Source organism: Mauremys mutica, chromosome 25 (assembly GCF_020497125.1).
Source record: "Mauremys mutica isolate MM-2020 ecotype Southern chromosome 25, ASM2049712v1, whole genome shotgun sequence".
Taxonomy (NCBI): Eukaryota; Metazoa; Chordata; order Testudines; family Geoemydidae; genus Mauremys; species Mauremys mutica.
The window spans coordinates 4,666,780-4,694,632 of NC_059096.1; the positions used below are offsets into that span (position 1 = coordinate 4,666,780).

The 27,853-nt window shown below is 54.7% G+C and overlaps 1 protein-coding gene across 7 annotated transcripts in view; it reads left to right on the top strand.

Moving 5' to 3' along the window:
- Positions 1-27,853, top strand: part of SRCIN1 (SRC kinase signaling inhibitor 1) — a 180,341-nt gene that overhangs the window by 91,368 nt on the left and 61,120 nt on the right. For 5 of the 7 annotated variants that reach the window (XM_044999461.1, XM_044999464.1, XM_044999465.1 and 2 more), the window contains one exon: positions 22,828-22,851. In XM_044999461.1, the coding sequence (XP_044855396.1) occupies positions 22,828-22,851 (24 nt within the window). Of the gene's footprint in view, positions 1-10,546; positions 10,769-22,827; positions 22,852-27,853 lie in introns of those variants that run through there. The other 2 variants (XM_044999467.1, XM_044999466.1) reach the window with 2 other exon arrangements.

Sequence of the window (27,853 nt, forward strand, 5' to 3'; positions counted from 1 at the left end):
CAGGGTTGGACTGAGGAATGCTTGCCCTGCTGCTCATCCTCTGGGAATCAACCAAAGGACTCCAGTCCCAAGCCCTGTCAATCCAGCCCTGAATTCACAGCTACAACGGCGGAAAGGGACCAAGGGCGGTGAGCAGAGGGGAGCTGGAGAAATTCCAGCTGGGATGAAAGCAGCCTGGGCAGAAAGAAATAGAGCATTATAGGACAGCTTGGGCTCCTGTCTCTCCAGTCAGGAGGTTGATGTGGCAGTGGTTTGGGCTGCATCGAGTCCTCCGGGTCTCTGTTTGTCTTAATTCCCTCCAGATTGAATCTACACGTGGTGGGCAGGGGGTGTAGGACACCAACTTCTTTCCCTCTGTCGAAGTGGTTTCCTTTCCAGTGTGCCACCCTCCTGCTGGGCCCGGACCCACAAATCAGTTTGGATCAGTGGCTATAACTGTTAGGTTGTGAGAACAGATGGGTTTTGACCCTGACCTGGCCGTTGGCCAGCACTCCCATGGTACTTCCAGGAGACCAGTTGGGGTCACTGATTTCATGGGGCTCCATGCAGGACTCACTGGGCAAGGTTCTCTGGCTTGTGTTCTGCAGGAGGGCAAACCACGTGATCAGGCTGGCTCCTCCGGGCCTTAAAAAGCTGTGGGTGTGTGATGTCTTGGGGGCCTAGTGCAGAGGGCGCAGGACATGGAGACGTGGCTTCTGTTCCTGGCTCAGCCATGGGCCTGCTGGGTGACCTGGGGTGTGTCACATCCCGGCTCTGTGCCTCAGTTTCCCCATCGGTCACACGAGGATCACGAGGCTGACTTTGTTTGTAAAGTGCTTTGAGGTCTGCTGGTGACAAGCGCTAGATAAGAGCTAGAGATTTGTTTGTGTTTGATCATTTAAAACACCGTCTCCCGGTGCCCCTCTCCACCCTCCCCTTGTTTGTTACAACTGCCTGTCGTGTATCACGCTGAATGGGATGGTCAGGCCTCTGGGGGAGGCGCCATGACTTCCTATGTCTTTATACAGCCGCTTGGGCCCTACCGTAATAATCTCTCTCACCACAGAACTGGTGCAGCACCCTGCACCTGGAGTGACGCCACCCTGTGGGGGGAAAGGGCAGTGCAGTCTCCATGGCCTCTCCACAGAGACGCCTAATAATTAAACCACGATTTGAGGACTTCAATAGCTCAGACATAGGTTAGGGGTTTGTAACAGGAGTGGGTGGGTGAGATTCTGTGGCCTGTGTTGTGCAGGTCAGACTAGATTATCATAATGGTCCCTTCTGACCTTAAATTCTATGATTCTATGAATTTAACAACCATTGGGATTATCTTTACGGCCTTCCCCAGGGGACTGAACCGAAGAGCTACCCTCCTCATTTCACACAGGACCCAAACAGTCCCTGTTGACCCAGGCCGGATTCAAGCCGCAGACCCAGGGCCTGTCCTCCTCTGCTTCTGGGGAATCCGTGCTGCGGATAGGCTGGTGTAGAGATCTGGCTTCGTGAAGGAGAGTGACATGGCCAACTCTGAGTATGCAAAACTCATTATTCAGTCTCCTTGAAATCATAAGATTAGCTTAAAAGTCCCCCCCTCCCCCAGGATACACTTTGGGTTCTTCTTATTTGCCCTCTGGGGCGTGAGCCTTTGGGCATCATGAATTCAAGCTTTTCTCTACAACCACAAGGGCTAGAAACTTCCTGTTAAAAAAAAAAGCAAGCTGAGAGTCTCTTGCAATCACATGACTCCAGGAGCTGGGGCTTTAAACCCCAACTTGTGACAAAATCGTGAGGCTGGGCGCATGAGTGCCATTGGGACTTCTGCCCCTTGTCCCCCATGCAGAGTGAGAGTAGCTGATATGCTTTTGTCTATGCTCCCCAGACTTGAAAATCTGGGGTTGGGGCAGTGCATAATCTGTGACGAGCCCTTGCCTCTAAAACTGATTTCTGTACTTTGGTCCGTAGGTGCTTGCTTGGACCAGCAAGACTCAGTGCTTCTCCCATCTTCTCCCCTAGGGGGCACCAGTGGTTCTGGGTTGCAGCTTCCCTCTGAGTCGGCTGCTCCATGAATGGTCTGGTGTTAAGGCAGGAGAAGATTTCTGGGCATGCTCGTAAGAGCCAGTGCATCAAAATCAGAGTAAGGGACCAGCTGGAGAAGTTAGGTTTAAGCCTCTTCTACATGGTGTGTTTACAGACTGTGACTGCTGTTCACCAGTGTTATCACACGGCTTCTTCCGACCTGTGGGGACAGAAACCACCGTATGCAGGAACCAGTGCTGAGCCCCGGCACCTCTGGGCTTGCTGCATCCGTTATGAATGTTAAAAAATGGCTTGAGCTCCAGCACCTCTTTCATTACATATTAAGCACTGGCAGAAACTATTGGCCAGATCCACAGCTTGGTGTATCGCAGTGTAGCTCTGCTGAAGCCAAGGGCGCTCCATTGATTTGCCCCAGCTGAGGAGTTGGCTGTGTTCTTAGCCACTTTTAGAATATGCTTTCTCTGCCTACGTGAACAAGGAGAAAATCCAGATTGTTCCCCCAGTGTGTTCTCTGGGGCATCGCTGGGGCCAAACAGACCCCTGATGAAAGCAGTCTTTCTGTCCACAGAGGCCTAGCAAAGCCAAGCCTCTTCCTTATTATCTCCAGCCTGCTCGGTGCAAGCAGTGTTAATTATTGATCGCTGTTTTATCATCATCAGTCCACTGTTCAGGCTGCACTCATTAGACATTGTACAGTGAGAGTCATGCATCGTCTTTGAATCCATTCCGTTCCGCACTGGAGATACAGGCCTCCCCTTTCTAGTCAGAGGGAGCGATTTCTTGGTAAATAACTTGAAATGTTTCGGTTATTAACACAATAATAAAACCACCAGCATTTGTGGAAAGCCCCACCTGCTTGGACTCAGGCACTGAATGATTTCTGAGGATTGTTATAATCGGGTGGAAAGATTTTCTGGACTCTAATGGTCTGTTTTTTAAAAAAAAAACAAGACTATGTAAATCCATCACAGAGGGGGAAACTTATCCTTGTGGGAAGAGCCCGCAAAAGGTGCACTGTAGCCATAAAGCCCAGGTTTTAAGTGAGATTTAGGTAATACTTGAGGTCTTCAAACCACGATTTGAGGACTTCAATAACTCAGACATAGGTTAGGGGTGTGTTATAGGAGTGGGCGGGTGAGATTCTGTGGCCTGCACTGTGCAGGAGGTCAGACTAGATGATCATAATGGTCCCTTCTGACCTTAAAGTCTATGAGTCTATAATACAAAGACCTTCTGCTGGTGCACTGCCCAGGGGTGAAGCACAGCCAGAGGCAGTAAAATAAATACAACCCATCCTTTTGGGGGGGGGCAGAGTGCTCCCCCATGGGGTGGTGCACAGATTCAGAGGTTCCAAGGCCGGCAGGGACCGTTGGGATCAACTCGTCTGACCTCATGCATAACACAGGCCAGAGAACTGCCCCCAAACAATTCCTAGAGCAGATCTTCTAGAGCAACGTCCAGTCTTGATTTTCACCTTGCCAGTGTTCAGGAATCCACCACGACCCTTGGTAAATTGTCCCAATAGTGAATTACTCTCACTGTTAAACATTTACGCCTTGTCTCCAGTCTGAATTTGTCTAGCTTCAATTTCCAACCATTTGATCATGTTAGAGCTTCCTCTGCTAGACTGGAGAGCCCAGTATTAAATATCTTTTTCTATGTAGATACCGATAAGCTGATAACCACTGAACATTACTCCCCGGAGTCCTGCCTGCCACCCCCTCTCCGAGGCAGAAACCAGCAAACAAAGAGATGGTCGCATCCGCGTTGGGGGAAAGAAAACAAGCATTATTCATCTTCTCCCAACGTGTTAAACAGTTGTGAAGAGTAAATGAAAATAGCGGGGTTGGAACCAGTGGATGCCAACCTTTAAATGACATTGAGTTGCAAACATGATCGAAGCCTTTCTGAAACATTACAGACTTGCTCATATTTTTAATATATTAGCCATTTGGCAGGGGGAGGCTGCTGGGTAATTTAGAGCCCAATTTTAGCTTGTTGTTTAAAATATGATATACGAGAGAGTTTACCAAACCGGATCTGAATAGAAATGTTTTGGAAATGTCAGTGTTCCATTCAGAACGGCAGCCCCCAAAGCATAACACTGTGGTGCTGATCACGAGAAATGGAAAGTGAGAGCAATATTAATATTAATCATATGTATGTCTATCATAGAGAAGGAAAGGCGGGTGCACACAATCCCTGCAACACCCAACAGGCCGTCAGCAAGTCTACAGCGAAGGCCAAGGCTGCAGCGAGCTATTTGAAAACCCAGATGGGCGAGAGCTTTAAATGGCAGGTTAACAATAAACAGCGGAATGAGACAGGGAAAGTGAAACTGACTAATAGACCAGATTAGCCCCCCCGTCTTCCTGTCTGTCTGAGGTTTGGATTGAGTTCCCACCCCCGCAGTACCAAGTGCTGCCCGCAGCTGGAGGAAATGCGGGAAGTAAGCAAACACCACGAAGTTTTGATTTTTTTTTAAATTCCTTTTTAATGTATTAATATAACACAGTCAAGAAATGGACCAATCTCCCTCCAGATGTGTCCCTTTAATACAGCCTGAGGAAGGGGTTAGTATCATTGGTTATTGTGTGTGGTACCGTAGCAGCTGCGAACGAGGCCCGGTTGCACTAGTGACGGTCCCTGCTCGGAACAGGTTACAGTCTGCGTCGATCAGATAAAGGGTGGGAGCGGGAAAAGGCCCGGTGACAGAGCTAGGGTTAGAATCCAGGTCTCCTGACTCCCAGGCCAGGGTGGGCCTTGTCCGTTCGCTCACGTCATCAGCACTGTCTTTAGCTGGATGTGGGCTCAGAATGGCAGATGCGTATCTCCACTCACAAACTCCAAAAGAAGGTTGTTTTTGCCTCACGCAGCAGGGAGACGCTGAGTCCATCCCCACGGTCAGCATGAAATTCCAAGCGGGTTCCTTCGAGACAGCTGGAAATAGGGGGACCACCTAGCAAGTGTGAAAAATCGGGATGGGGGTGGGGGGTAATAGGCGCCTAGATAAGACAAAGCCACGAATATCAGGACATCCGGTCACCCTAGCAGGAAAATGTGTTGGCGCAGTGGCTAATACCCTCCGAAACATGGCACTTCCCACGTGACGCCCTTGTACTGTGAACCGCCCATCAGCCAAATGGCCTTGCTTCAATCCGAGTGGGGTCAGAAAATTACAAATGTGTATAATAATAATAATTGCCAATGAATTGCAATGGGTGACCCTTTCCCCTCTCCCCTGCTCGTGACTCCCAACCATCTGAATTGCTTTTAGAATGGGCTTGTCAGCTGAGATCTTCCCTGGCACGGGCCAGCCGGGAACACGGTTGTGCAGACGAATGATAAACCCCAGAAAATAGAGGATTACAAACATCCCCCAGACTGTTACTCTGTCAATACAGACACACCAGCAGTAAACCCCTAAAGCTTCCCCTCTTCTGACGCCCTGCAGGTTGCAGGCCGCAGCGTGGGCTTAAATACAGGAGGTGGCTAGAGCAGAAATGTGCGATTTAATAGACTAAATAAAAGTGTATAAAAGCCTGGGATTTAAGCTCGCCCAGTTTTGCTGCAGAATAAAAAAGGCTGAGGCGGAGAGTTAGTGTACTGGTGGTGTTCTGACAACAGCAGATTTGCAGCTGCCCAGAATAAATCCGACTTTAGAATAAATAAATATATATCAGCAACCGTGGCCAAGCTAAAATATATATGTGAAAATCCAGAGCTCTGTCCTGACTCCTGGGCTTTCTGTCTTGCAGAAGGAACCCAGAGCTAGCCATCCGCATGATTTGTTTGCTGCCAAGCTTTTAGGGGCGCGGGGGGGCGAGTTAAACTCTTTCCCATGCTAAAGCTTTCAGGGTTTGCTTGGCCGCTGCTGGCTGGAAAACAGAAGGATGGTCTTGTGGCAAAGGCTGGGGCTTGCATGCGGACACTCTGGGTCTGATTGCTAGCTCACCTGGACAAGTTCCTGTGCCTCAGTTTCCCCATCTGTAGAATGGGGATAATGATTCTTCCCTCCCCTCCCAGGGCGGTTGTGAGGGCAGATTCCCTGAGGTTTATGAGATGTTCATATACTATGTGGAAGCCAGAAAAGGGGAGGGACATCTGCCTAGACCAGTGGTTTTCAACCTTTTTTCATTTGCAGACCCTTACAAAATTTCGAATGGAGGTGCAGGCCCCTTAGCCGTGGTCTGCAGACCCCCAGGGGTCCACGGACCACACGTTGCAACCCACTGACTTCGATCATGAGCTTTCTGGAGCAGGGACCATCTGTCTGGTCTGTGTATGGACAGCACCTAGGCCATGGCTAGGGCTCCAGGGTGCTACCGCAATACAGAGAGTCGATAATCCTCATACAGCCCCCCCCCACCCCATCCTGAGCTGGTGGGAGTTGAACTTTCAAGGTTCAAGTGTGTTTGAAAGTAGGGGGCAAGGAGGCCACCTACTGCTAGTGTGTGTGGGTGGGGGGAGTACGGGAGAGACTTGTCTACTGTGTTAACAGAGAGCAGGAGGAGGGGTGAGGCCCCACAGAACACGCAGCCCCTGCTGCTCCCATAACTGTTAGCAATTTTTTGCATGAGCTGTTTTTAATGGTACTTTGCCCTTCTTCAGAAGGTCTGTCATTTACGGAGCTCCTGGTGCTTTACGAGCAGCCGTTCAGCCTCTGGTTTGTTCCCAGCTCGAGGTGAGAGTTTGGTCAAGTGCTCGTAGCTCAGGAGAGAGTCAGGACTCTCCTGGGTTCTGCGCCTCGGTCTGTCATTTCGTTGCCTTATGCCTCAGTGTCCCCATCTGTAAAGTGCAGCCCCAAGCATGCAGACACTATTATTACTTAGTATTTGTGTTACTGTAGCCCCCAGTCATGGACTCCAGTGTGCCAGGCGCTGTACAGTCCCAGGACACAAACGCGGACTCTGCCCGAAGGCGCTTGCCCCAAGGAAATGTCATGGAGTCAGCCCCCCCAAAGACACATGATGGCTAAAAATAATCAGTGATGCACTCTGTTTATTTGCCAGGTGTGTGTCAAGCCGCTGGGAGGGTCACACTTCCACACATTTCTCGAGCTTGTGAAAAAAACTGAAAAGCAAGCTGAGATTTTCACCTAATCCCAGTGACTCCAGTAGCTGGTGCTTTAAGAAAGGGAACGAGACTCGAGAGTTGGGCTCTGACTGAGCTCCCGGTTGGCTGTGGAGATAAATGCACCACTGGGTTGTAAAGCTCGGGCGATTCCTCCGGAGCACAGAGCAGAGAGAGGTCATTTCCCATGCAGCTGGCTGGGTCACCCTGATCACCACTGGGGTGTTACCGACTCTTAACCCCCAGGGGCTTCACTGCCTGCTCCCCGGGTACCTGGGCTCAGAGGGGCAGCATTGCACGGGGACAGTGAAATGGTGGAAGTGAACATTAGCTGCGCAGCCCTTTGAGGAGGCATGGAAAGCGGGAAGAGCTGCTGGGATCCTGGTAGGGTAATACAGCTGCCTACCCCACCTGCAGTTTCTCACCCTCTGGGGTATCCTCTTCCCCACTCCCTATATCACATGGCCAGTGTGTGTGCGCCTTCCTGAGCTCTTACTATGGGGGTGCTGCCTGACCTCCCAGCACTGTGGGGCACCCGCCAACGGGAGGGACACTGACCCTTGCGTATCACCCCCTTCCCTGGGTGGTCCCTTCGTTGCTTCTCTGCTCCCTCTCTCCCCCGTCTCTTTTCCTTCCCCACTGACGTAGGGTCTCTGTCTGGCACTGCTGCATGGCACAGAGACACCGGGATCATACACATGGCCCATCGCCTCCCCTCCGTGACGTCCCTTCAGAACGCACGTCATGGTTCAGACGGAGGGTCCCCCGTCCGTCTGTAATCACAGCAGGCGTGGGCTGGTGTCTCTCCGGAGATACAGAGGCGAGGCGTAGGGTGCTGCTGAGGGGACCAGGGCAGCCTAGGGTGACCAGATAGCAAGCGTGAAAAATTGGGACGGGGCGGGGGGGTAATAGGTGCCTATCTAAGAAAAAGCCCCAAATATCGGAACTGTCCCTATAAAATAGGGACATCTGGTCACCCTAAACAGCCCCACCTGGGGCTGGGCCGAGGTTCGTCCTTTGTGCCATCTCTTGGGCCGTGTGGAGGCGTGGAAAGCGGGAAGAGCTGCTGGGGCATTTGTGGAGGGAGCTGGTTGTGGAGTTAGTGGTCAACATTCGGAGACCTTGTCAGGGCGGGAGGCAGCCCTAGAAATGGGCCCTGGTGTCAGATCCAGCTCACGGTAGGGGGCCTGGTCGTGTGTGGTACAGCCGTGGAGACGGGCCCAGCTGTGTAGAACAGCTGGCCTGGCACTTGTCCATCTCCCGACCCTTCCGAAGGGATTGGACTGGTGTGAGACAGCCACTTGGACTCAGGCAATGCACTGGGTCCTGCTCCATGGGGGTGGGACTGGTACCACTGGGACCCTGCCCCTAGGGACACGTGGGCTTGGGGGCTACCAGGGGTGGTGAGCCGTGGCACTCGGAGAGAAGGGGAAAGAGGCAGAGCCCCAGCGAGGAGGCTGGCAGGCACCTTGCTCAGCTGTCTGTGCTCCAGGGTGGGCAGTTCCAACCGCGAGCAAAGATTTTGGGACGCGCAGAGCAGATTTCCGCCCCCTGCCAGGCTGGGCCGACCACCCGCAATGGAATATCCGGCTGCTAATAAGCTGCTGCACTTCATTATCAGCGCGTGCCAGGGGGCCGGGCCGAAGCATTTAACTCTAGTCTCTGTGGCTTGTGCGCTGAAGGCTCTTTTAAGATCTTGAAAGCACCAACTTGGGTTTCTCCTGCATAATTTTTGCCTGCATTTGCACGGCTGTCATGGTGCCTGCGCCTGCCTCCAACTGCTCCAGCGTCCCTGGGTGTGTTCTTCTGCATGCGTGTGTGCATGACCCGTTCTTCGTGCAGACCCTTGCTTGGGACTCTGGGCAGGGTCTTTTAAAACCATCCCAGCCCAGACAAGGTGAGCCCAAGCTCTGCAGTGACCCCTGCTGGGAGAGCTGCAAGAGCGACGATTTCCCCCCCCTAATGCCCTGCAGCAACGCTTCTGGGGCAAGGGGGGCTGAGACTGGAGGGGGAACCAGCTACCCCATAGCCTGTGTTCTTATAGCATTCCCTACAGCGCCCCCTGCTGGGGGAGGCTGGGATTGGGGTTGCCAGAGCTCCCCCCATAGCCAGTGCCACTGCACCACCCCTGCAGTGCCCCCTGCTGGGAGAGGCTGGGACTGCAGAGGCCGGGACCTCGCCCACCAGCCAGCTCTCCTGCACCATCCCCAGCAGGGATAGTCAATAGGTGAGCCACGGGCCAAATCCGGCCCGCCAGATGCTTTTGAACAGACCCCGAAATCTTTTTATTTACTTGTCCTTGTTGTTATTTGTTAATTATTTTCTCTGGCGTCTGGCTCTTGACTGGACCTTGCCCAAGAAATTTGGACCGTCACCAAAAATAATTGCCTAACCCTGCCCTGCGGCGCCCCCTACATGGAGAGAGCGGCACTCTCCCGCAGTCCCAGCCAGTGCTCCTGCCCCATCCCCTGCAGCGCCCCCTGCTGGTAGAGCCAGGTGCTTCCCCCCCCCCCCGCCTGCACCATCCCCTGCAGCACCCCCTGCTGGGAGAGTCAGGCGCTCTCCCCCCCTGCACCATCCCCTGCAGCGCCCCCCACTGGGAGAGCCAGGCGCTCCCCCTGCCCCTGCCCCATCCCCTGCAGCGCCCCCTGCTGGGAGAGCCAGACACTCCCCCCACCCCATCCCCTGCTGCGCCCCCTGCTGGTAGAGCCAGACACTCCCCCCACCCCATCCCCTGCAGTGCCCCCTGCTGGGAGAGCCAGGCACTCCCCCTGCCCCTGCCCCATCCCCTGCAGTGCCCCCTGCTGGGAGAGCCAGGCACTCCCCCTGCCCCTGCCCCATCCCCTGCAGTGCCCCCTGCTGGGAGAGCCAGGCACTCCCCCTGCCCCTGCCCCTGCAGCGCCCCCTGCTGGTAGAGCCAGGCACTCCCCCCGCCCCATCCCCTGCAGCGCCCCCTGCTGGGAGAGCCAGGCACTCCCCCCGCCCCATCCCCTGCAGCGCCCCCTGCTGGGAGAGCCAGGCACTCCCCCCCCCCCACCCCCGGCCGCGCCCCCTGCTGGGAGAGCCAGGTGCTCCCCCTGCCCCATCCCCTGCAGCGCCCCCTGCTGGGAGAGCCAGGCGCTCTCCCCCCCGCTGCACCATCCCCCGCAGCGCCCCCTGCTGGGAGAGCCAGGCGCTCCCCCCCCCCTCGCACCATCCCCCGCAGCGCCCCCTGCTGGAGGCGCCCCCCCCCCAGGCTGCCCCATCCCGGCCAGGCTTTGCCCCCGGGCCGCGGGCAGGGCAGGGCGGGGCGGGGGGCTGCGGCTGGCTGCCCCCGCTGGGGAGGCGGCGCGTTTCAGCCCTGCCCGGCTGCGGAAAGACAGGTGGAGTCCCGGTTGCCATAGCGACCGTGCCCTTATAAGGGAAGCCGCCCGGCCGCCTCGCGCTGCAAAGGGCTGCGGGCGGGCGAGCGGGCGCGCGCTGGGTGCCGCGGATGGAGCCGGGCGCTGCGGGTCCAGTCCGTGCACCCGGCGGGGGCGGGGAGCGCCGCCCCGGGGCCTCCCCCCGCCCCGTGCCCCGCCGCCGCCGCCGAGAGAGCCGCGGCGGCCGCTGCTGACGATGGATTTATAGACACTGCAGCTCCCATTGTGCGGAGCCGGCTGCGCGGCGGCAGGAGGCAGCGCCGGACCCGGGCCAGGTAAGGAGCCCGGCGGCTTCAACCCGCCCCCGGCGCCGCCGCCCGAGCAGGGCTGGGGGGGTCCCGCTCGGTCCCTGCGCGCGGCTGGGTCCCGGCTTTGCAGCGCGGGCGGGGGGGGCAGGCAAGGAACGGGGGTTCCCCCCCGGCTGCCAGCCCACCCGGCCTCCCGCCCACATGGGGTGCGCTGAGCTGAGCCCTGCGGAGGGGTCTAACCCCGCCCTGCGGCGCCCCCTGCAGGCAGGGGCTAGGGGCAGGCCGCTGGGGAGTCCTTCTTTTAGCCTGTCGTTAATTAGTGCCGCAGCTCAGTGGCGGGTGATGGGCTCCCACCTTCCCCCCCCCCCGCCCCATCCCTTTTTAGAGCTAGAACCAGGCGTCAGGAGACTGGGGTGTCCTGAGCAGGGCTGCTGGGGGGTGGTGCCCCACAGGGGCCCCCACAAGAATATAGGATTGCAACTTTTTTTATGGAAGGGGCCCCCCGAAATTGCTTTGCCCCAGGCCCCCTGAATCCTCTGGGCGGCCCTGGTCCTGAGACCCTGCAAGGCCCATGGTGTCGAGTCCCCCACTCCACCTCCCCACTCCTGCTAGGTCTGGCTTCAGAAGCCACCCACCTCCATTCGGCCATCTCTTCCGCCTGTCTGCCCCCCAGCTCCCTTCCGCTCTCTCCGGCTTTGGCAGCTGGGATTGCTAGAGTTTAACGGGTTCCTGGGGGGGCGGGGAGGGGGAATAAAGTTGAGGGAGGCCAGAGCAGGCAGTCGCTGTCCTGCAGATTGGGCTCCCTCAAACTTGCCTGGCCTGTTGGCAGGCCGGCCTCCTACTGAAACCGCCATTAGGTCCCCCACGAGGTGCACAACCTGTGCCCACGCTGAGCTCCGGATTGGCCATCGGGAGCCAGGTAGATTGAGAGCCAGGGTTCTCGTAAGATACCATCCATTTAACCACACTCGGGGATGCCAGCCAATCTCCTCTCTGTCCTCTGGCTCTGAATTCACTGGACTGGAAAAGCTGCCGAGTTAACAACCAACCTAAACTCCGACCCTTGTTAATGCAGGCAGCTCTGCCTGGATGAACCGGGCATGCAAAAAGCCATCTGTAGCATTGGCATGAGACTGGCATCCATCTTGTGGCACCCTGCAAACGCAAGCCAGCAATGTCCTGGCCTGTGAGCTGCTCTGTACAATCAAGGGATATTGGGGGGGAATGGTTGCCATCCCCTGATGATCCTGTATCTCCCCCCCTCGGTTCAGGCCTGATTCAGAGGGGCACTTAGGGATCTCCCTGTCAGACCCCGGGGAAGCTGAGGCTTGGCACAGTGTCTGTATTTTTGACATGAAAAGCAGAGCCGTGCTCCCTTCGCCCCCTCTCCTCCTGGAAATCCGTGCTTCCCTTTATCACAAACAATCCTGATCGGGTGTATAAGTTTAGTGGCAATGGTGCCCTGCTGTAGAAACAATCCAAAGCAAATCCTGCTCAGTGGGACTTGCAAGAGCATAAAAGAGACAAGAATCGAGGTGTGTTATTTCCCTTCCCAGGGGCCTCCATCCTATTGCTCCTTGGAGGTGGAACAATGTGCCATCACAAACTGCTATAGTGTGGAAGGAGTGTGTGGGGTGTCAGGAGGGCTTGTGTGCATCGGGATCCCCGGAAGTGCAATGCTATCTGGCTCTATTGATCGTTCCCACTGCGTGCAGTTCCAGGCTGATTAAAAAAGCCACAGCCCAGAGTTCAGATGGGAATGAGGTCATTGGGAGTTGAGGGTCATGTGTCACCCTGTTTCTCACTGGATTTTGTGTGTGCGGTGCAGCGGTGTGGGAGGAACAATTTTAAGTGATGTAAAAGTGGATAGTAAATGTGGTTCCATTAGTGAAACTGATCGCAGCCCAGGGGAGGGCATTACCGAGCGGGTGGGATTAATCTGCCAGGGAGACACTGAACAAATCCCCATTAGGAATGATATCAGACTTCATTCCAGTGACAGGCAGGACGCGTCTGGCGCATTCTTGGTAGCGACAGTCAGAGCCAGCCATTCGCGAGGACGGCTTTCGCTTTGTGCTTTTGAAAATTTTGTTACCAGATTTAACGGGAGGATTATGTCCACACTCCATCAGGGCTCTAGGTCTGGAGGGTGTGCATGCGTGTGTGGCACTGGTGCTCCTGCCCTGAACACATACCACGCACAAGGACATGTGTATGCATGCACACACAACACGCATTCTGGCTCTATGCGGAAAGTTTCCAACCCTGCTAACGCAGTGTCTGTTTGTGGGGTTACCAGCACTAGGTATTTGCTAAATGGGCTGCTGGCTGGTGCTCTGTTGGCAGTTAGACCAGGGGATACAGCATTAAAATTCCCTGCAGCAGGCGGTGACCTATCTACCGTCAGGTTCCCACCCACAGGTTCAGCTCCACCATTAGCAATGCAGGAATCTCCTTTGAACTGGGGCCTAGTGTATGGGGGGGGGCGGGGGCGGGGGCAGTCTCTAGGAAGGATGCTAGCAACCAGTGTGTTTAAATAGGGCTGCGCCTAGGATGGTTTCTTGGATCAGTGGGAATGGTTCTTCTCCTCCCCCCCCCCCCCCGCCCATAGGAACTGTTGTCCTAATAACACATTATGGGGACTCTGAAAAAGGGGGCAGGTCTCTCGCATGGCTGGGTCACAGACACAATATAATCCCTGCCCTCCTTCAGGAAAACCTGCTAGTGCTAAGCAAGGGTCTTAAAACACAGCTGTGGATAGAATCATAGATCTTAGAGGTGAGAGAGACCAAACAGAACAGCCAGCCCAACTTTCCACCAATGCAAGGGAATCCCAAGTGATTTGGGCTTCTTACCTCTGTTCCCCACTCTAGTGAGTGTTCCTGGCAAAAGGCATCAAGGGCACTTGGGAGAAACAGGCTGAATCTCTCTTAAGCAAGTGGACATCAAATCAAGGGTGGCCCTTGCCATGCATGGGTTTGCGGGCAGGTGGGGGTGAGGCACACGAGGTATTGCAGCCTCTTGCAAGCAACCAAGTTCTACCTTGTCCTTGTCAATCTCCCTTGTGTTCAACCAGCTGCATTTTGCAGTTGTCATAGCTGCGCTGCAGTTTGATCTGCCCGGCTACTTCCTGGTTTCCCTGCCCAGCCGGAGGCGGCTCTGCTGACCTGCCCTACCCACTGCAGGTGGAGAGGTAGTCCTGCAGGAGCCGATTCACTGATCCTTGCACAGTGGTTTGTCTGGGTGTGAAGTGAATGTAGAAGGCTCCCCGGATTACACTGCTTCGCACTGGTGTATCTGAGCGCCCCCACTGCCTGCAGGGTAATGAGCAGGGGCTCCTTCTGGTTCCAAGGGTGAGGATTCCTCAAGGAAGTGAGTCTGTTTAAAGTCATGTGGGTGGTGAGGTGGTCACATTCTTGGGTGGGGAGGGAGGGAGGGAAAATAAGCCGTGCCATGGACAATTGACCCTTGGCTTATGTGGCCTGGCCTAATGGCCCTCACCGCTTAACCTACCCAAGCGCTGGAGGAATATAGGGTTCTCCCAATTGCACCAGGCAACCAGTCTATCAGGTCCAATATTCATCAATTTCCAAAGCTCCTTGCCAAAGACTCACTGGAACACTCAGACTCCGGTGCAGCCCCTGCGTTTATCATGATGATTATTCCTCACATATGCGCACCAGGGAATCGATAGAACAGGTGCACACGACCCCTGCCCCAGAGAGCTCTGCCCTAGGAGTGCACCATCTGCAGCCTGTGGGAGTAGCAGACGAGGACGGCGGAGATGACTGAGGTCAGGTGGCAGAGTTGGGGCAGTGCAGTCCCATGGTTATTCAGCCCAGGTTGTGATGTGCTCAGCTTGGTAGTGCAGTGATTTGGGGGCAGGTGGGGGGTCTGTTTTTGTAAGCAAATGCATTTGTTGACTTGCTTCATATGGGCATCATGGTAGAAGCAGGGCTTGACTAAAGCCGGGGTGGTTGCTTCATGCCCACAGATGGGATTTTCAGCAGCACTTGTGTGTTTCAGGAGCACAAGCCACACTGAGTGTCAAGGGCACCTGTGCTCCTAAGTCACTTAGGTGCTATTGGACATCTCCGGCTATAACTCTACCGGGAATTACAGCTGCTGAATGAGGGGCTGTAGGATTTATAGTGAGAGCTGGAGAGGGGTGTCTAGGGTAGGTGGGTAGAGTATGATAGACATGTTGGGTTTTTTGTTTGTTTTGTTTTGTTGTTTTCAATAGCCCATCGTGGTTTGGTTTGGTTCAGGGTCTTTCCAGTGCCCTGGCTGGAGCATAAATATTCCACTCTAAGTTGCGCATGGAGGATGCCTCCTACAACTTAAAAACGAGTTAATTAAAAAAACCGACCCCCCCCCCCCCGCCAGCTGACCGTGTCCCTTCTGTTCAGGGAACTGTGCCATGGGGCGTCTTAGCGGGAACGAGACACACGCTCTCCTGCCCTGTTTATCATTAACAGAATCATACTAAAATTGCAAACCACGGGCATCCTGCTGTGATCAGCCCAGCGACTCACTCAGATTTCATTTCCCTCCTGTTTTTACCCTGGGACAATTGCTAGGACTGGATTTTTGTGTGTCTCTTCCTTTTCTACAAATGGTTTTAGCTGCATCCCCTGACCCCGCTCCTCTTCTCGGGTGTGTGGGTGGCTGTGGGGTGGGGTGGGGGGATTGAGCTCCTAGTTAGTCTGTCATTTTACAGCCTTGTGGACATGAATTTCATTGTAATTATAATTTCTGCCTGTGTAATATTTCATACCTTCTGCATCGCTCTGTCTGCCGTGAGCAGCCTGTTTCATCCGTTTGTAACAAGGCTGTCTTTCAGATCCTCTCTGACCATTATCTGCCTTTGATGCTTTTGAAGAGCCAGAGATATGTTAATTTTACCTTTCCTCTCCCTCCTGGCCTCCTCCCCTCTGCAAAATCCCTCATCCTAGCCAGCTGCAGCATTATTTGCTCCTGGGCGGGGGTTGGGGCGTTCGAGTTCTGCTGGGTGCTATCGCATTCCCCGGCCAGCGTGACTGAGTCATGGCTTTGGTGGAGCCGTGCAGAGGGAGCTCTTCTACCCGGAGTTGGCTGCTTTCCTGGACTAGGACAATGGGCGCCTTTGTTGACCTTTTAGCCCTGATGCTCTTTCTAAAGACTCTCCCCCTCACATTAGTTAAGAGCAGAGCCCAGTTAAATAAATACCTGCCATAGGGACAAGGGGACAGTGCCCCAGGAAGGCGACAGAAAACCAGTCCGATGGCAGAATGGATCAGGCAAAAAACTAACTTGTGCTGTGAGACGAGGTGCGTGAGGCGATCTCGTTTATCGGCCCAGCTTCTGCGGGTGGGAGGGCCGAGCTTACACAGAGCTCTTCGGGGCTGCCTGGGAGAGGTACTCCCAGGTACAGAGTGTTTAGCTCAAGCAGTTAGTTCATGTTCTAAGGGACCATCCAAGCTAACAGCTCTGCAGTCGTAGGACAAAAAGGGGGTTTAATGGGTTACAGATGGTTGTAATAAGCCATAAATCCAGTGTCTCTGTTCAGCCTCTGATTTTTAGTGTCTAGTAGAGTAATGAGTTTAAGCTCCCCGGCCTGTCCTTTGGACGTGTGGCGTGGCTCTCCTTCGAGGCTGAGGAGTGATCGCTCGGACATGGTGGGATTGCTTTGGGGAAAGCACTTGCCCCAGGAGACAGGGTGTTCTTGTCTCTGACCATCGTGCCGTGTGAACCGTAGCACCAGGGGCCCTAGGGAGCCGGACAGAGCCCTCTGAAATGAATACATTTAAATCGCGACAGTCCATTCAGTCCGCTTGGCCCTGGAGAAAGGAACCCGACTGACAATCCTGGAGGTTTCTATTTCTCCCCAGGCCGGGTGCAGCCTGGGCCCCTCCCGACCACCCCATCGACCTGCTCCAGTCCTGACCTGGAGGGCCGAGCTCCATTTCCAAACCCAGTCCTGCTGCCAACCAAGGGACCAGTTGTGCCAGGGTCGCGGAGTGAGACCTGACAAGCTCACTTCACGCAGGACACCAGTTGGCAAGGACTTTGGCTGCATTTGAACTGATGACTTAGAGTCCAAAGGCCCTTGTTGAACAGGTTTGGATTCTCCATTTGGCCAAGGTTCCTTTCTTTCCTGCCATCCTTTTATTCCCCGCCCCCCCCCAATTTATTTTTTATATTTGTCCCGGCACACACTCCTTCTTTTCCCATCCAGCCTCTATCTGTTGTCTCCAAGATATTCCTTTCCGGCAGCCAGGGTCTGCTCATCCCAACATGCTGCTCTCTTGTTTCGGGGGCTCCGCTCCCTCCGTGCCAAGGTAAACTCACCCTCCAGGAATGAAGCGCGTACCTGGAACTCCAAGAGAGAGCTGGCTAATCTCCCAAAGTGCTCAGCTGCAGAGGCGACTGGGCTGGAAGGAGGGGGTGACAAGACATTGAGGCTGTATTGGCACGGACTCTGTCACGTTAACTAGATCAAATGATTTCCAAGGTGTTCTCGACTCAGGCTCGCTCTCCTGCCGTTTGGGCTGCCGACCCGATCGCTGCTGGTTTAATGCGGAGTGACTGTGTATGGCGGGGAGGGGATTTGTGGAGCCCGCATGCGATAAGCTTGTCCACTCATGCTAAAACAATAAATAATATAAACCCAGGCCCGGCAGGGAGATAGGATCAGTAATATGAGGGGCTGAGGAAAATTACTGAGGCTCTTCCACTGCAAAATAACGAGGCTGCAGAAGAAAAGCCATTGCATCAGCGCTTCACCCATCCTCTCTGCTGCCAACCTGACCCTTCCAGACGGGTCATGGCTGGCTCTCCCGGAACCTAGACGTTCCAGCCAGCTCAGGATCATCCCCTTAACCCCCCACCCAATCACCGAGCACAGCATGGGCGGCGGATGAACCCCCATTTGGGGAGGCCTGGCCCTGCCCCCTGCCAGAGCCCTGAGTCCGTTTCCCTTCCCTCATGGCTGAAAGAGTCCCTGCTGGCTTCAGGGGAGGAGGCGCCCCGGGATGGAGCATGGGCAGGATCCCGATACCTGCCGCCCATGGAGCACAGAGGCATTTCATTACCCAGCGTCATAGTCTCCTTCCTGAAAGTGGGCACGTCAGAGGTTTGCCGGCCTAACAGCCGGGAGGTGCAGTGGAGAGGGCACAAGACTGGGACTTGGGAAACCTTGGTTCTTGCCACTTGACTCGCTGTGTGACTGTAGGCAAGTCATTGCCCCCTTTTGTGCCTCAGTTTCCCCAGCTGTAAAACCCAGGCTAGTTAGTGGTTCCAATCTCCCTCTGCAATGAGTTTTGACGTGTGTGGATGAAAAGCGCTTGGTGGTATTAACTCCAAAATTTTAGGGGCTTTTACTGATGGTCGGCTCTGGGGTGACAAATTGGAAGGCTGAGGCCACCACCTCTTATGCCTCTAGAGGTTCTGATACGCTGCCTGTGGCTGGGAGATCCCAGTGACCCCATGTTGTAGAGACCCACTGTGACGGATCAAAACAGGCAGGAATGGGAGGCGGGGGGCGTGTGGTCCCTTGGATGGCTGGCTAACATCACCCGGACTCTGCCAGGGCTGGGCAGAATGGAATTCTACTCCCACCTCCCCCTCTGGCTGGCAAGGGCTGTTCTCCCGCTGCACCCACCTGGCTGGGGCTAAGTGTTGAATCCAGTCTGTGGCTTCAAAACTGAGCTGAATGAAGCAACCACTTGAGGGGACCAACCAAACCACTTGTTAAATGGACTTGGGCCTTGCGATGAAGGTAGAGCCAGATCACGCTCTTGTCCGTTGGAGGTTAGTTTCGGGTGATTCAGAGACGCTTGCTTTAATAAGGGAGGACTCTGGGACACACTTCACTCTGTAAGGCAGATACCGCAGTACCCGGCATCGGGGGATTCAGATCTGGGCTGCCGAGGGTGGCCGAGCATGTCCTATAAATTGCTTCTGAGTGCGGCCCAATTTGAAACGTGTTTAAAATTCTTGAATGGCATGTTGATCCCCACCTGTGATCAGGTACCTGCTACCATCCTGAGCTGCCTATATGGAGGAGACACGCTCTTAAATTTGCACTGGTGTCAGAGCATTGATGTAAGTGTGTGGATGTGGGATAACTACCCCCAGTGCAAAAGCCTAGGAAAGCTGGATACATGTACAAGTGGGTTCCAGGATAAGTCATTGTGGTGCAAGCCTCATATTACATCTGCGCTGGGTTTACACTGCCCTGCAGGGAACCCCAGGACAGCCAGGGCTGTACACTGTGGAATGTTGGCGTTGCCTTTCCAGTTCTCTCCCCTCTCCGGGCAGTCCCAACACAGACGTTTGTGTTAATTAGTAGTTCTGGAGGATTAAAAAAAAACATTTTGTAAGTTTCGGGCTCCTGGTGTTTGGGAAAAGCTTAACAGGGTAGCTTTGGTTCCTGATGCTGGCCGATCTAATAGTTCCTGGTAATCAGGACTCCTGGGTTCTACTTCTGGTTCTGCCTCTGAGTCAGAGTGCGACTTTGAAAGACTTCTGTGACTCAGGTCTTATCTGCATGAGAAAGCTGCACCCATCTAACTTAAATCTGATTTAGTTTGGCGGGTGCAAAGCCTTATTTAGGTTAAGACGGGCTTGTGTCAGTAAGGAGCTGATTGAAACTACGCTGCTACAAGCAACTCTTAAGCTGAAATAAGTCTGTGCGGGGTTTTAAGTCAATTTGACTAAACTGATTTGCAGAGACACCTTTAGTTCAGCGGTTGCTAATTTGTGTGTAGACCAAGCCTCAGTTTCCACATCAGTAAAATGGGGCAATACACCTGCTACCTAACCTCCCCAGGCTCTCTGTTTGCAGAAGGTTTTGAGACCCTTGGATAAACACTCTCGATATAGGCACAACGTTTTCTACTTTCTCTATATCCCTAGATCCTGCTGGTGGGAGAGTTTAATCAGCTGTCAACATTTCCAGGGCTTAAGGGCCAGTGAAATATCAGCAAGGGTCCTGCCTTTTAGAAGGGGAAGCATCTTACCTCTTAGGGTACCTCTATGCTGCAGTAAAAGTCCTGCAGCATGGCTGTGGCTGGCCCAGTCCAGCTGACTCTGGCTCTGCGGGGCTCTTGCTAAAGAATCCAGTGTAGACATTCGGGCTTGGGCTGGCGCCCGGGCTCTGAAACCTGTGATCCAGGCTTTGAGAGTCGGTGCCGCAGGATTTTTATTGCAGGGTAGACATACTCGTAGCTGCACCAGCATAGACGTGTAGAAATGAGGGGCTGGAAGGGACCTGGAGAAGCCTTCGAGCCCTCTGGAAAGCATGGGGGTGATGGGCAGCCTGGGAGAAGAGTGGGGAGAGGCGGGGGGGGGGGGGAAGGCAGGAGAGCCAGGACCATTTGCCAGCTGGTGTGCCCTCCCCTCTGGAGCTGCTGTGTCAATGGGGTGAATGCTATGAGGCCTTGGGTCAAAATCCTGGAGTCTTCCCCTCCTACAGGGCGATTTCCATAGATTGTCCCTGTAAAGAGAGCGCTGCCTCCTTCCCCCACAGGATAGGTGGCTTTTACAGGCTCCAGGAATGCAGAAACTCCTTTGTTCTGCAGGGAGTTTGTTTGCCTGCAGGGAGTTTGTTAGCTTGGAGGCAGTCCCAGATTGGCTTATATGGCCCCAGTCTGGGCTGTATTGACACTTGCGACACTGGCCAAGGGTTGCAGGAAGCCTTTTTTGATGCCTGTGTCAAGCGTGTCCACTCTCACTCCGCAGAGGGGTGTGTCTGAGCAGTGTTCTAATGATGTTCTCCATCTGTATTTTCAGTTACCGGGTTTTGTTCGTTTCCCACTGGACTTGTATTGTCCTCTAGGAGCAAACAGGCCTCAGATACCCACCCCCTGCACAGGCCGTGCCAAATCTGAGCCACACCAGTACCTCATTGAGCCGTGGGCTGGGCAAGCGAGTGCACCCCAGGGTGCTTGTGTCCCAGCTGGCTGCCCTTATCTGGATTCCACCCCCGCTCCCGGGGCTAGCTCCAGCCATGCGTGCGTTAGAGCCAATCATCTCCTCTGCTTCCTGAGAGCAAAGTCACACTATCGGCATCATGCGGTGCCTTTTCCGTGTCACTATCTCTGCTAGCCAGGGCCTTGGGGGCATAGAGGGATGATCACTTCCTGGCCCTTAATCTCCTTGGTTAAAGATCAGGAACCAGGTTCCCCTTGGGCACCTATCGCTGCCGGGCTGTGCAGCTGGAAAGCACGCCCTGGGGTTGTGGTAGATGGGGCTGGCATGCTGGGGAATGCCAGGGAATCCTTAACTCTCCCCTGTCCTGCTTCCGCTGCCAGACTGCACGGACAGCAGGGGACGAGCATTTAGTCTGCTGCTTCGCTCCGGACTGGGCCCACGTGATGAAGGCAGCCTTGGCCAAACCCCAACGCAGAGCCCGGGGGGCCTTGGGTACTCTCCCTCCCCCTCTCCGCTGCCCTTTCCTGTGCTAGCTCAGTGGGCACTGGGTGCCAGATCTCCTGTGGGGACAAATCCGGGCTAACCAATAAGGGCGTTCAAGGGAGGTTTAAAACCATCTACTCTCCCCTCCCTTAGTCGTCAGCTGGCCTCCTATAAATAAGGCCCCACTTCATTCGCAATATTGTGGTCCCCGCAAAATTTGGCTTCCACTGCAGTTTGGCTTTTAACTCGCTTATTTTGCACAGTCCACAGTTTTGCACACATTCTGCGTGTGCAGTTGGTATTGCACTACCACTCAGTGCCTATAAAAGGTAAATGGCTAAAAGGACCCAACTTGATTTCTACAGCAGTTAAGACTTTTTTAGTCTTCTGAATTTTGTACTGTACCAGTCACTTTTTTAACTACTGTAATATAGTTGCAGCAAAATGTCTGGTTATAAAAAAAAAAAAAATTCGGAGGCATAACAATACTTGTGTGTTTATATCCTTCCAGCAAATTTTTCTTATATGAATAAGTCTTCTCTGACTTACCGCTATTAACGGTCCATTATTACTTTTCCATGATTTTCCATGTCTTGTCCGCATCTCAGCCGCAAGTATTTGAAGCTCACCCTGCGATTCAACTAGGGCCTTATCTTCAAGGACATGTCTACACTGGTGCTGGAAATGACCCCTCCAGTTCCAGTGGACGCTAAGAGAAGGATCCCATGGCCTCTGGTTTGCTTGGCTATCCAGGAACTTGTGTGCTATAATTGAAGGCCAGCGCCTGTCGTTCGCCAAAGCATGTCGGCTGGATGCCAGCAATGCTCCTAGCCTTGCAAACGCTCTAAAGGAGAACCAACTACTTCTGCTCTGGTCCCTGCTCTCAGGATCAGCCCTGCAGGGGTTGCTGGGGACAGAAGGATGCATGGGGGCCGGAGGGAATCCCTTTAAAAGAAAACTTCCCTGGAGAGAGACCCGCCCAGCAGGGAAGCCAGCCAAGGAGGGCAGTGCCAGGTGCCTTTAGAACAGGGTTTCTCAAACAGGGGTCCCCGCTTGTGTAGGGAAAGCCCCTGGCGGGCCGGTGTGTTTACCTTCCCCGTAGCGGCTCCCAGTGGCCACAGATTGCTGCTCCGGGCCAATGAGAGCTGCTGGAAACGGCAGCCAGTAAGTCCCTCGGCCCGCACCTCTTCGTGCAGCTCCCATTGGCCCCGGGCAGCGATCCACAGCCAGTGGGAGCCGCGATCGGCCGGACCTGCAGACAGGGCAGGTAAACACACCGGCCTGTCCCGCCAGGGGCTTTCCCTACACAAACGGGGACCCCTGTTTGAGAAACCCTGCTTTAGCAATATCTGGCATGAACTTAGTGGGTCATCCTACTATCCAGGCCTGGCATCACAATGCCCCCTCCATTCTTCTGTTTGACTCCTAACCTGCATCGAACCCTCTTGTGTGTTTGTCCCCTCTCGCCTGGCTGCATGTTCCCCTGGTCCCCCAACTCCCGCGCCTCCACCCACCAAGAGGCAATAGCAGCATGATGCTAAACAAAACACGAGGGAGGGGACTTTAAACAGAAACTAAACCAAGCTTCATCTGCCGGTTTAAAGTCAACTGTTCTCCAAGCAGCATCTTAATGGTATTTTTTTTGTTTTGTTTTGTGTTTTTTTTTTGTTTTGTTTTTGTTTTGTTAGCAACCCAACTACTGGAGCTTTAAGGTCAGTATTTCTGAAATTTTTTTTCCTCACGCTTCTGTTTAAAATGCATGCGCTTTTTCACCCTTTCTCCATTTCTGTGTGCGCAAGTGGGGGGTGGGAGTCAGGGATCTCTCATGTTCAGCTAGTTCTGGGGTGTGATTCAGGAGCAGTTGACGCTTGTGAGAAGGATACAGCTGCTATTGCCAGGTTCTGCAGGATGGGCTCTGGTGTGTCTGAGTCACCTGCGGCTCCGTTACACCCCTTTAAATCCACAGGCAAAGCACCGCAATCGGTGTCTGCTCTGGGTTTACACCCGTGTAGCAGAGGGCAGAATCCTGGCTCCTTGACTCTGGGAAAAGAGCAGCGAGTGGAGACAGAGGTTCAGGCCATTCCAAGTAGGCTCAGGAATCCAGTTCAAATTCCTCACCCAGGTGCTAGGTCAAGGTCCTAGACGGCAGAGGATAATTCCCATCCTCAGCCTGTTCCTAGTCCATCCACAGACTGGAGGGTTCCAAATACAATCCCTCCCTCCCCTCTGATCTGCGTGTCACCATTTTCACCACTCCCCACCCCCACGTGCAGCCTGCTGAGCGCCGATCGGCTTGCACGATTACACCGCACTGATCGGCTTCACTTGCTTCTTGTGCACAAGCATATTGTGTTTGGGGTTCCAGCGGGGTGGGGGAAGGGAGACCTTTTTAAATCCCCTCTCCCACCCCCAAATGATTTGTGTGTGGCTGGGGGTGGGGTGGCTCGAACCCATGTCTGAGCCTGGGTTTATGGTGCAGTAGAGACATACCTTGAATGAGCTGTTGAAAGGCCCCGGCCTCTGGCAGGGTTGGACCCATGTTATGCAACTAGCACCTGGTTTGTAACAGACTTGGAAAGAAAATAATAAAACCAGCCCTGAAGTACACTCGAGTTCGCAGCCAGGAAAAGTCTCTTTGGCTCCTCTGCTGCACTGTGGTGCCATGGGGGCCTTGAGTGCCAGGAGATGTGCGAAGCGTCTGGTTGTGAGCTGCCACACCAGGGCATAGGCAAGGCTGGTCAGTCCGCTGGGAAGCCGACAATCCGGGTTAGGGTTTAGGATCTCATCTGGTGGGTGTCAAAGCCCCTGATGTGACCAGTTCTAGGCGCTGTGGGATGGCGAATGTAGCATATTGGAACAGACCAGCCTAGGATCCTGCAGTGCCCTGTCCCTGACACTTCAGAGGAAGGCAATAATAATAATAATGCACCTGACCAGGTGGGTGGTGCTGCACATGGGAGGGGAGAGACGAATTCCTTCCTGGCCCTTCTAGCTGCCCAGCCAGTACCCTGAAGCATGAGATTGGAGTCCCCTTAGCGGAGATAACTAGGAACGTGGAGAGGCAACTTGGCCTAGTGGTTGAAGCAAGGCTCTGGGCATCAACTAGCTTGCTTGGGTGTGGCTTGTCTCTGCTCCATGCCTCCGTTTCCACCTCAGTAAAGCAGGGAGAACACCTGCCTCCCTTCTGCATGGTGCTTTGAGCTCCCCAGCTGGGGCTGTCTATGTAAAGCTGCCCATGGTGCTGTGTAAACGCTCGGGCTGGTGGTGTTTAGATCCTGAGTTGACTAGAATATTATCCGCTCCCTGCTTGCGTCTCCCCACCGGCTCCTCATCTCCTGCCACGTAACATTCGCACCCCTTATCCCGTGCTAAGGCGCTGCAGAGCTCTCGGAAACCTCCCCTCACGGTGATTCATACAGTGACCTTGAAGGGAGCAGCAGGGGAGCCGCACAGGCTCCCACTTCGACTGGCCCTATGGGCAGCGCCTCGCCAGAGCTCCGGGGAAGAGAAGGGCCTCGGTGGCGGTGTATTGCCTGTAGCTGGGCCCTGGCACCGGTGCAGGGGAAGTACCGCCAGTGTGACTCTGAGCCAGGCAGACTGAGCTAAGCTAGGGATGGGCAGTGCTGTTGCTCTGAGTCTCTGCCTGAGGCCGATCAGGCTTTTCTCCCTCTCTTGAAATCGCTGCTCCCCCACATCCCAGGGATCTTACGGGCTGGTGCGGAGCAGGGGGCAGGTGGAAAATGAGCAGCAGCGGGGACGTGATGTGGGGTGGAAACTCTTCAAGGTCATTCAGACCCTTCTTCCCACTGGAGCTCGGAAAACCGTGTGCACTGGTGCCGCAGCCCTCTCCGTTAACCTTCCAGGCAAGGTAACAGATGACGCCGGCGTTAAGGGTGCAGTAGGAAGCCTGAGGAACAGGCAGCGACAGAAGATCCCACCTCCCATAAACCAGCTCTGCCTCCAGGCTTCACCCACAGCGTCTGGGTCTCCAAGCAGCCTGGAGTTCCAGCTCTCGGCTGGTCGCTCAAGGCCGGTTTGGTTAAGGCCGTTTAGAGCAGAAGGCAATAGAAACGGTGATAGTCCCTGTTCCCCTCTGAGGAGTGACTCCTGCTTCTTACCCTCCGCAGGAGAGGAAGGGGCAGGTTGCTGCTCGGGCACTGGACGGGGAGTTCTGAGATCTGGGGCCGGTTCCAGACTCAGCAGATGGCCTAGGGTGAGTCACTCCAGCTCCCTGTGGCTGCTTCCTCATCTGTAAAATGAGGCTAATGATACATGCTCTGCGGCAGGGGGTTAACTCATGATGGTCTGTAAAGGGCTCTGGCATCCTTGGACCGAGGGCAAAGTCTTTATTTATTGTATTGCTCTGGGCATGGTCACCCCCTAAACCACAAACCCAGCATCCCAAAAGGCCCCTCCTGGCAGGGCTGAGGACCCCGGCTTCCCCACTCCTCACTGGCAGCGCCCGGGCCAGCCTTCGCCCCATTGTTGTTGTGCAGGGAAAAGTTGGCCCGTTTCACAGAATCTTTCCTCCCACCACCTTGCCTGATGAACTGTGTTGGCTGAGCGAAGCCGTGGCAGCCTGCCAAGGTCAGCAGTGTTGCCGGGAAGTCTCAGTGTGCCATCTCGGCTCGGGTCTGGCAGGGGTTGTGCCGTGGGAGGTGCCTTTCTGGAGGACACAGCCTGGGTCTTTGGGGCTGGCGGGTGATGTTCCCTCTCAGTTCTGGCTGGGAAGGAGAGATTTGTGGCATGGCCTAGCAGTGTCCCTGGCTGGATCTCCTAAGGGAGGCTGTGACCCACACCACCTATGGGAAAGAGCATGAAGGGTTAAATCACACTCTGCCATGCAAGGGACGGTCCCCAGCTCTCTGACCTCACTACTCAGAGGGGCACAAGCAATGAGGGCTCAGCCAGGGGGAGCTGCTCCGTCTGCCTAGAAAAGGATCTCCAAGAGCAGATGCAACAGGCTTCTCCTGCAGTTCCTGGGGATTTTCCAGCTGCCTGCTTTTCCCCCTGGCCTGCAAGAGACCTTTTGCACCCCTGAGCTTGCATAAACATAGAGATCACCAGGGCCCAGCCAGCTGAGATCTGGCGTGCCATAGACCCCCTGTCCCTAGCCTGTTGGAGGAGGAGGATGCAGTGGGGATGGGGGCCGTATAGGTGGCTACACCGACAAGGAGGCCCTCCTGCTGACATGCCCGCTCCTGCCCAGCATGGGGTCTCTGCCAAGGACCTGTCCCCCACCATCCTAATGCCAGGCCGTGTAGGGTGGAGCCAGCCCCAGCTCATCACACGTATGACTCATCCCATCAGTCAGGCTGCCCATCAATCCAACCTCTCTCCACGGCTGTTGTCACAGAGCTTCTGGTCTCCTTGTCCCACTGCATATTTCCGAGTCCCTCATCCGGCCAGCCTGGCAACCAGCGACCTTTCGGTTACCTAGCAACCGCAGCCCAGGCAACGGGGATGGGGCGAGCAGAGATGTCTGCCAGGGCCCTTAGCTCCTCTCGTCAAATAGTTTGGAGAGTTTGATCCTCTCGACGAACTTTCTCATCTCTCAGCCCAAGTGGCTCTGCAGGTCCTCCTGCCCCCTCCGGGGCGTAGCTGGCAATGAGGCAGTCGGCAGGAGCGGAGAGCTCATCCCAGGATTGAGAACACGGCTAGTGTGAATGAGGCTGGATCTCCAGACAGGGCGGAGATCCCACCCTTGGAGGACAGGGCATGAGCTTGGGGAAGCCCCCGCCCTTCCCCCATCCGTGCCCTGGGCTGCCAGGGGCTCGGGGTGTCTCTTTCACATAGAATGGGAGAATTTGGCTGGTGTGAAAGACAGAGGTGGCTAATTTTTGGTTTAGAGCGAAGCAGGATGCAGGCAGCCTCTGTGCAGGCAACCTCCATCCTGCCCTGCTGCTCCTCCAGTCCTGAGCATCTCATACACCACTCTGCCAATGCCCATCAATCCTGATCCACAGCACCCAGTGTTCACTGCTCTCCACACACAATACTGCCCCTTTAGCCTTCTCCTGCAACTGTTCTGGGCAGAGACTGCTCTTAAAGTCAAATTTTGTTTGCGATGTTGACAAATTCCTACTAAGGAGAGGGATGAGACCTCCTGAAACTCATGTCACTTGTGGCCTGAACAGCGAGCAGAGACAGGGCGCAGCACAGGTCCCTTTAGTCCTTCCTGGAAAACTCCCGTTGAGCCCCAGAACTTTTGGAAACTTCAGATGAAGCAGAATAAAAGTTACTGAAACACCCTGTTGGAGTGAGGAGGAGGAGGAGAGAGACAGTGTGCATTGCTGCCCTCTGCTGAGTGCAACTGGACTGTCTCAGCCCTGTGTCATGAGCGCTATACCGCTAACAGCAAATGGAGATTCTCCCTTAGCTTAAATGGCAGGGCCCTGTGCTTGCTGGAGCAAGCTGGGTTCTGTCCCACTTTCCAAACTGCCCCAGTCTGCAGCATAACGTCAGCTAGGAAGTCCTGTGTGGGCAGAGATTTGTTCATGGAGGGTAGGGGGGTGGGACTCCTGGAAGCATTTCCCATTCCGCTGGGGACTTGAGGTGTTTGCCTAGCCGATCCTAGACACAGCGGTGATATTTACTCGGCGGAGACGGGCAAATACCAAGCAGGTTTAGCTCCTGTAATCCTGCCCCTCCTGCTCCCGAATGCAATAAATGTTCATTCCCATGCCCTCCTGCCGGCCTTTTGTCTCAGCTGTG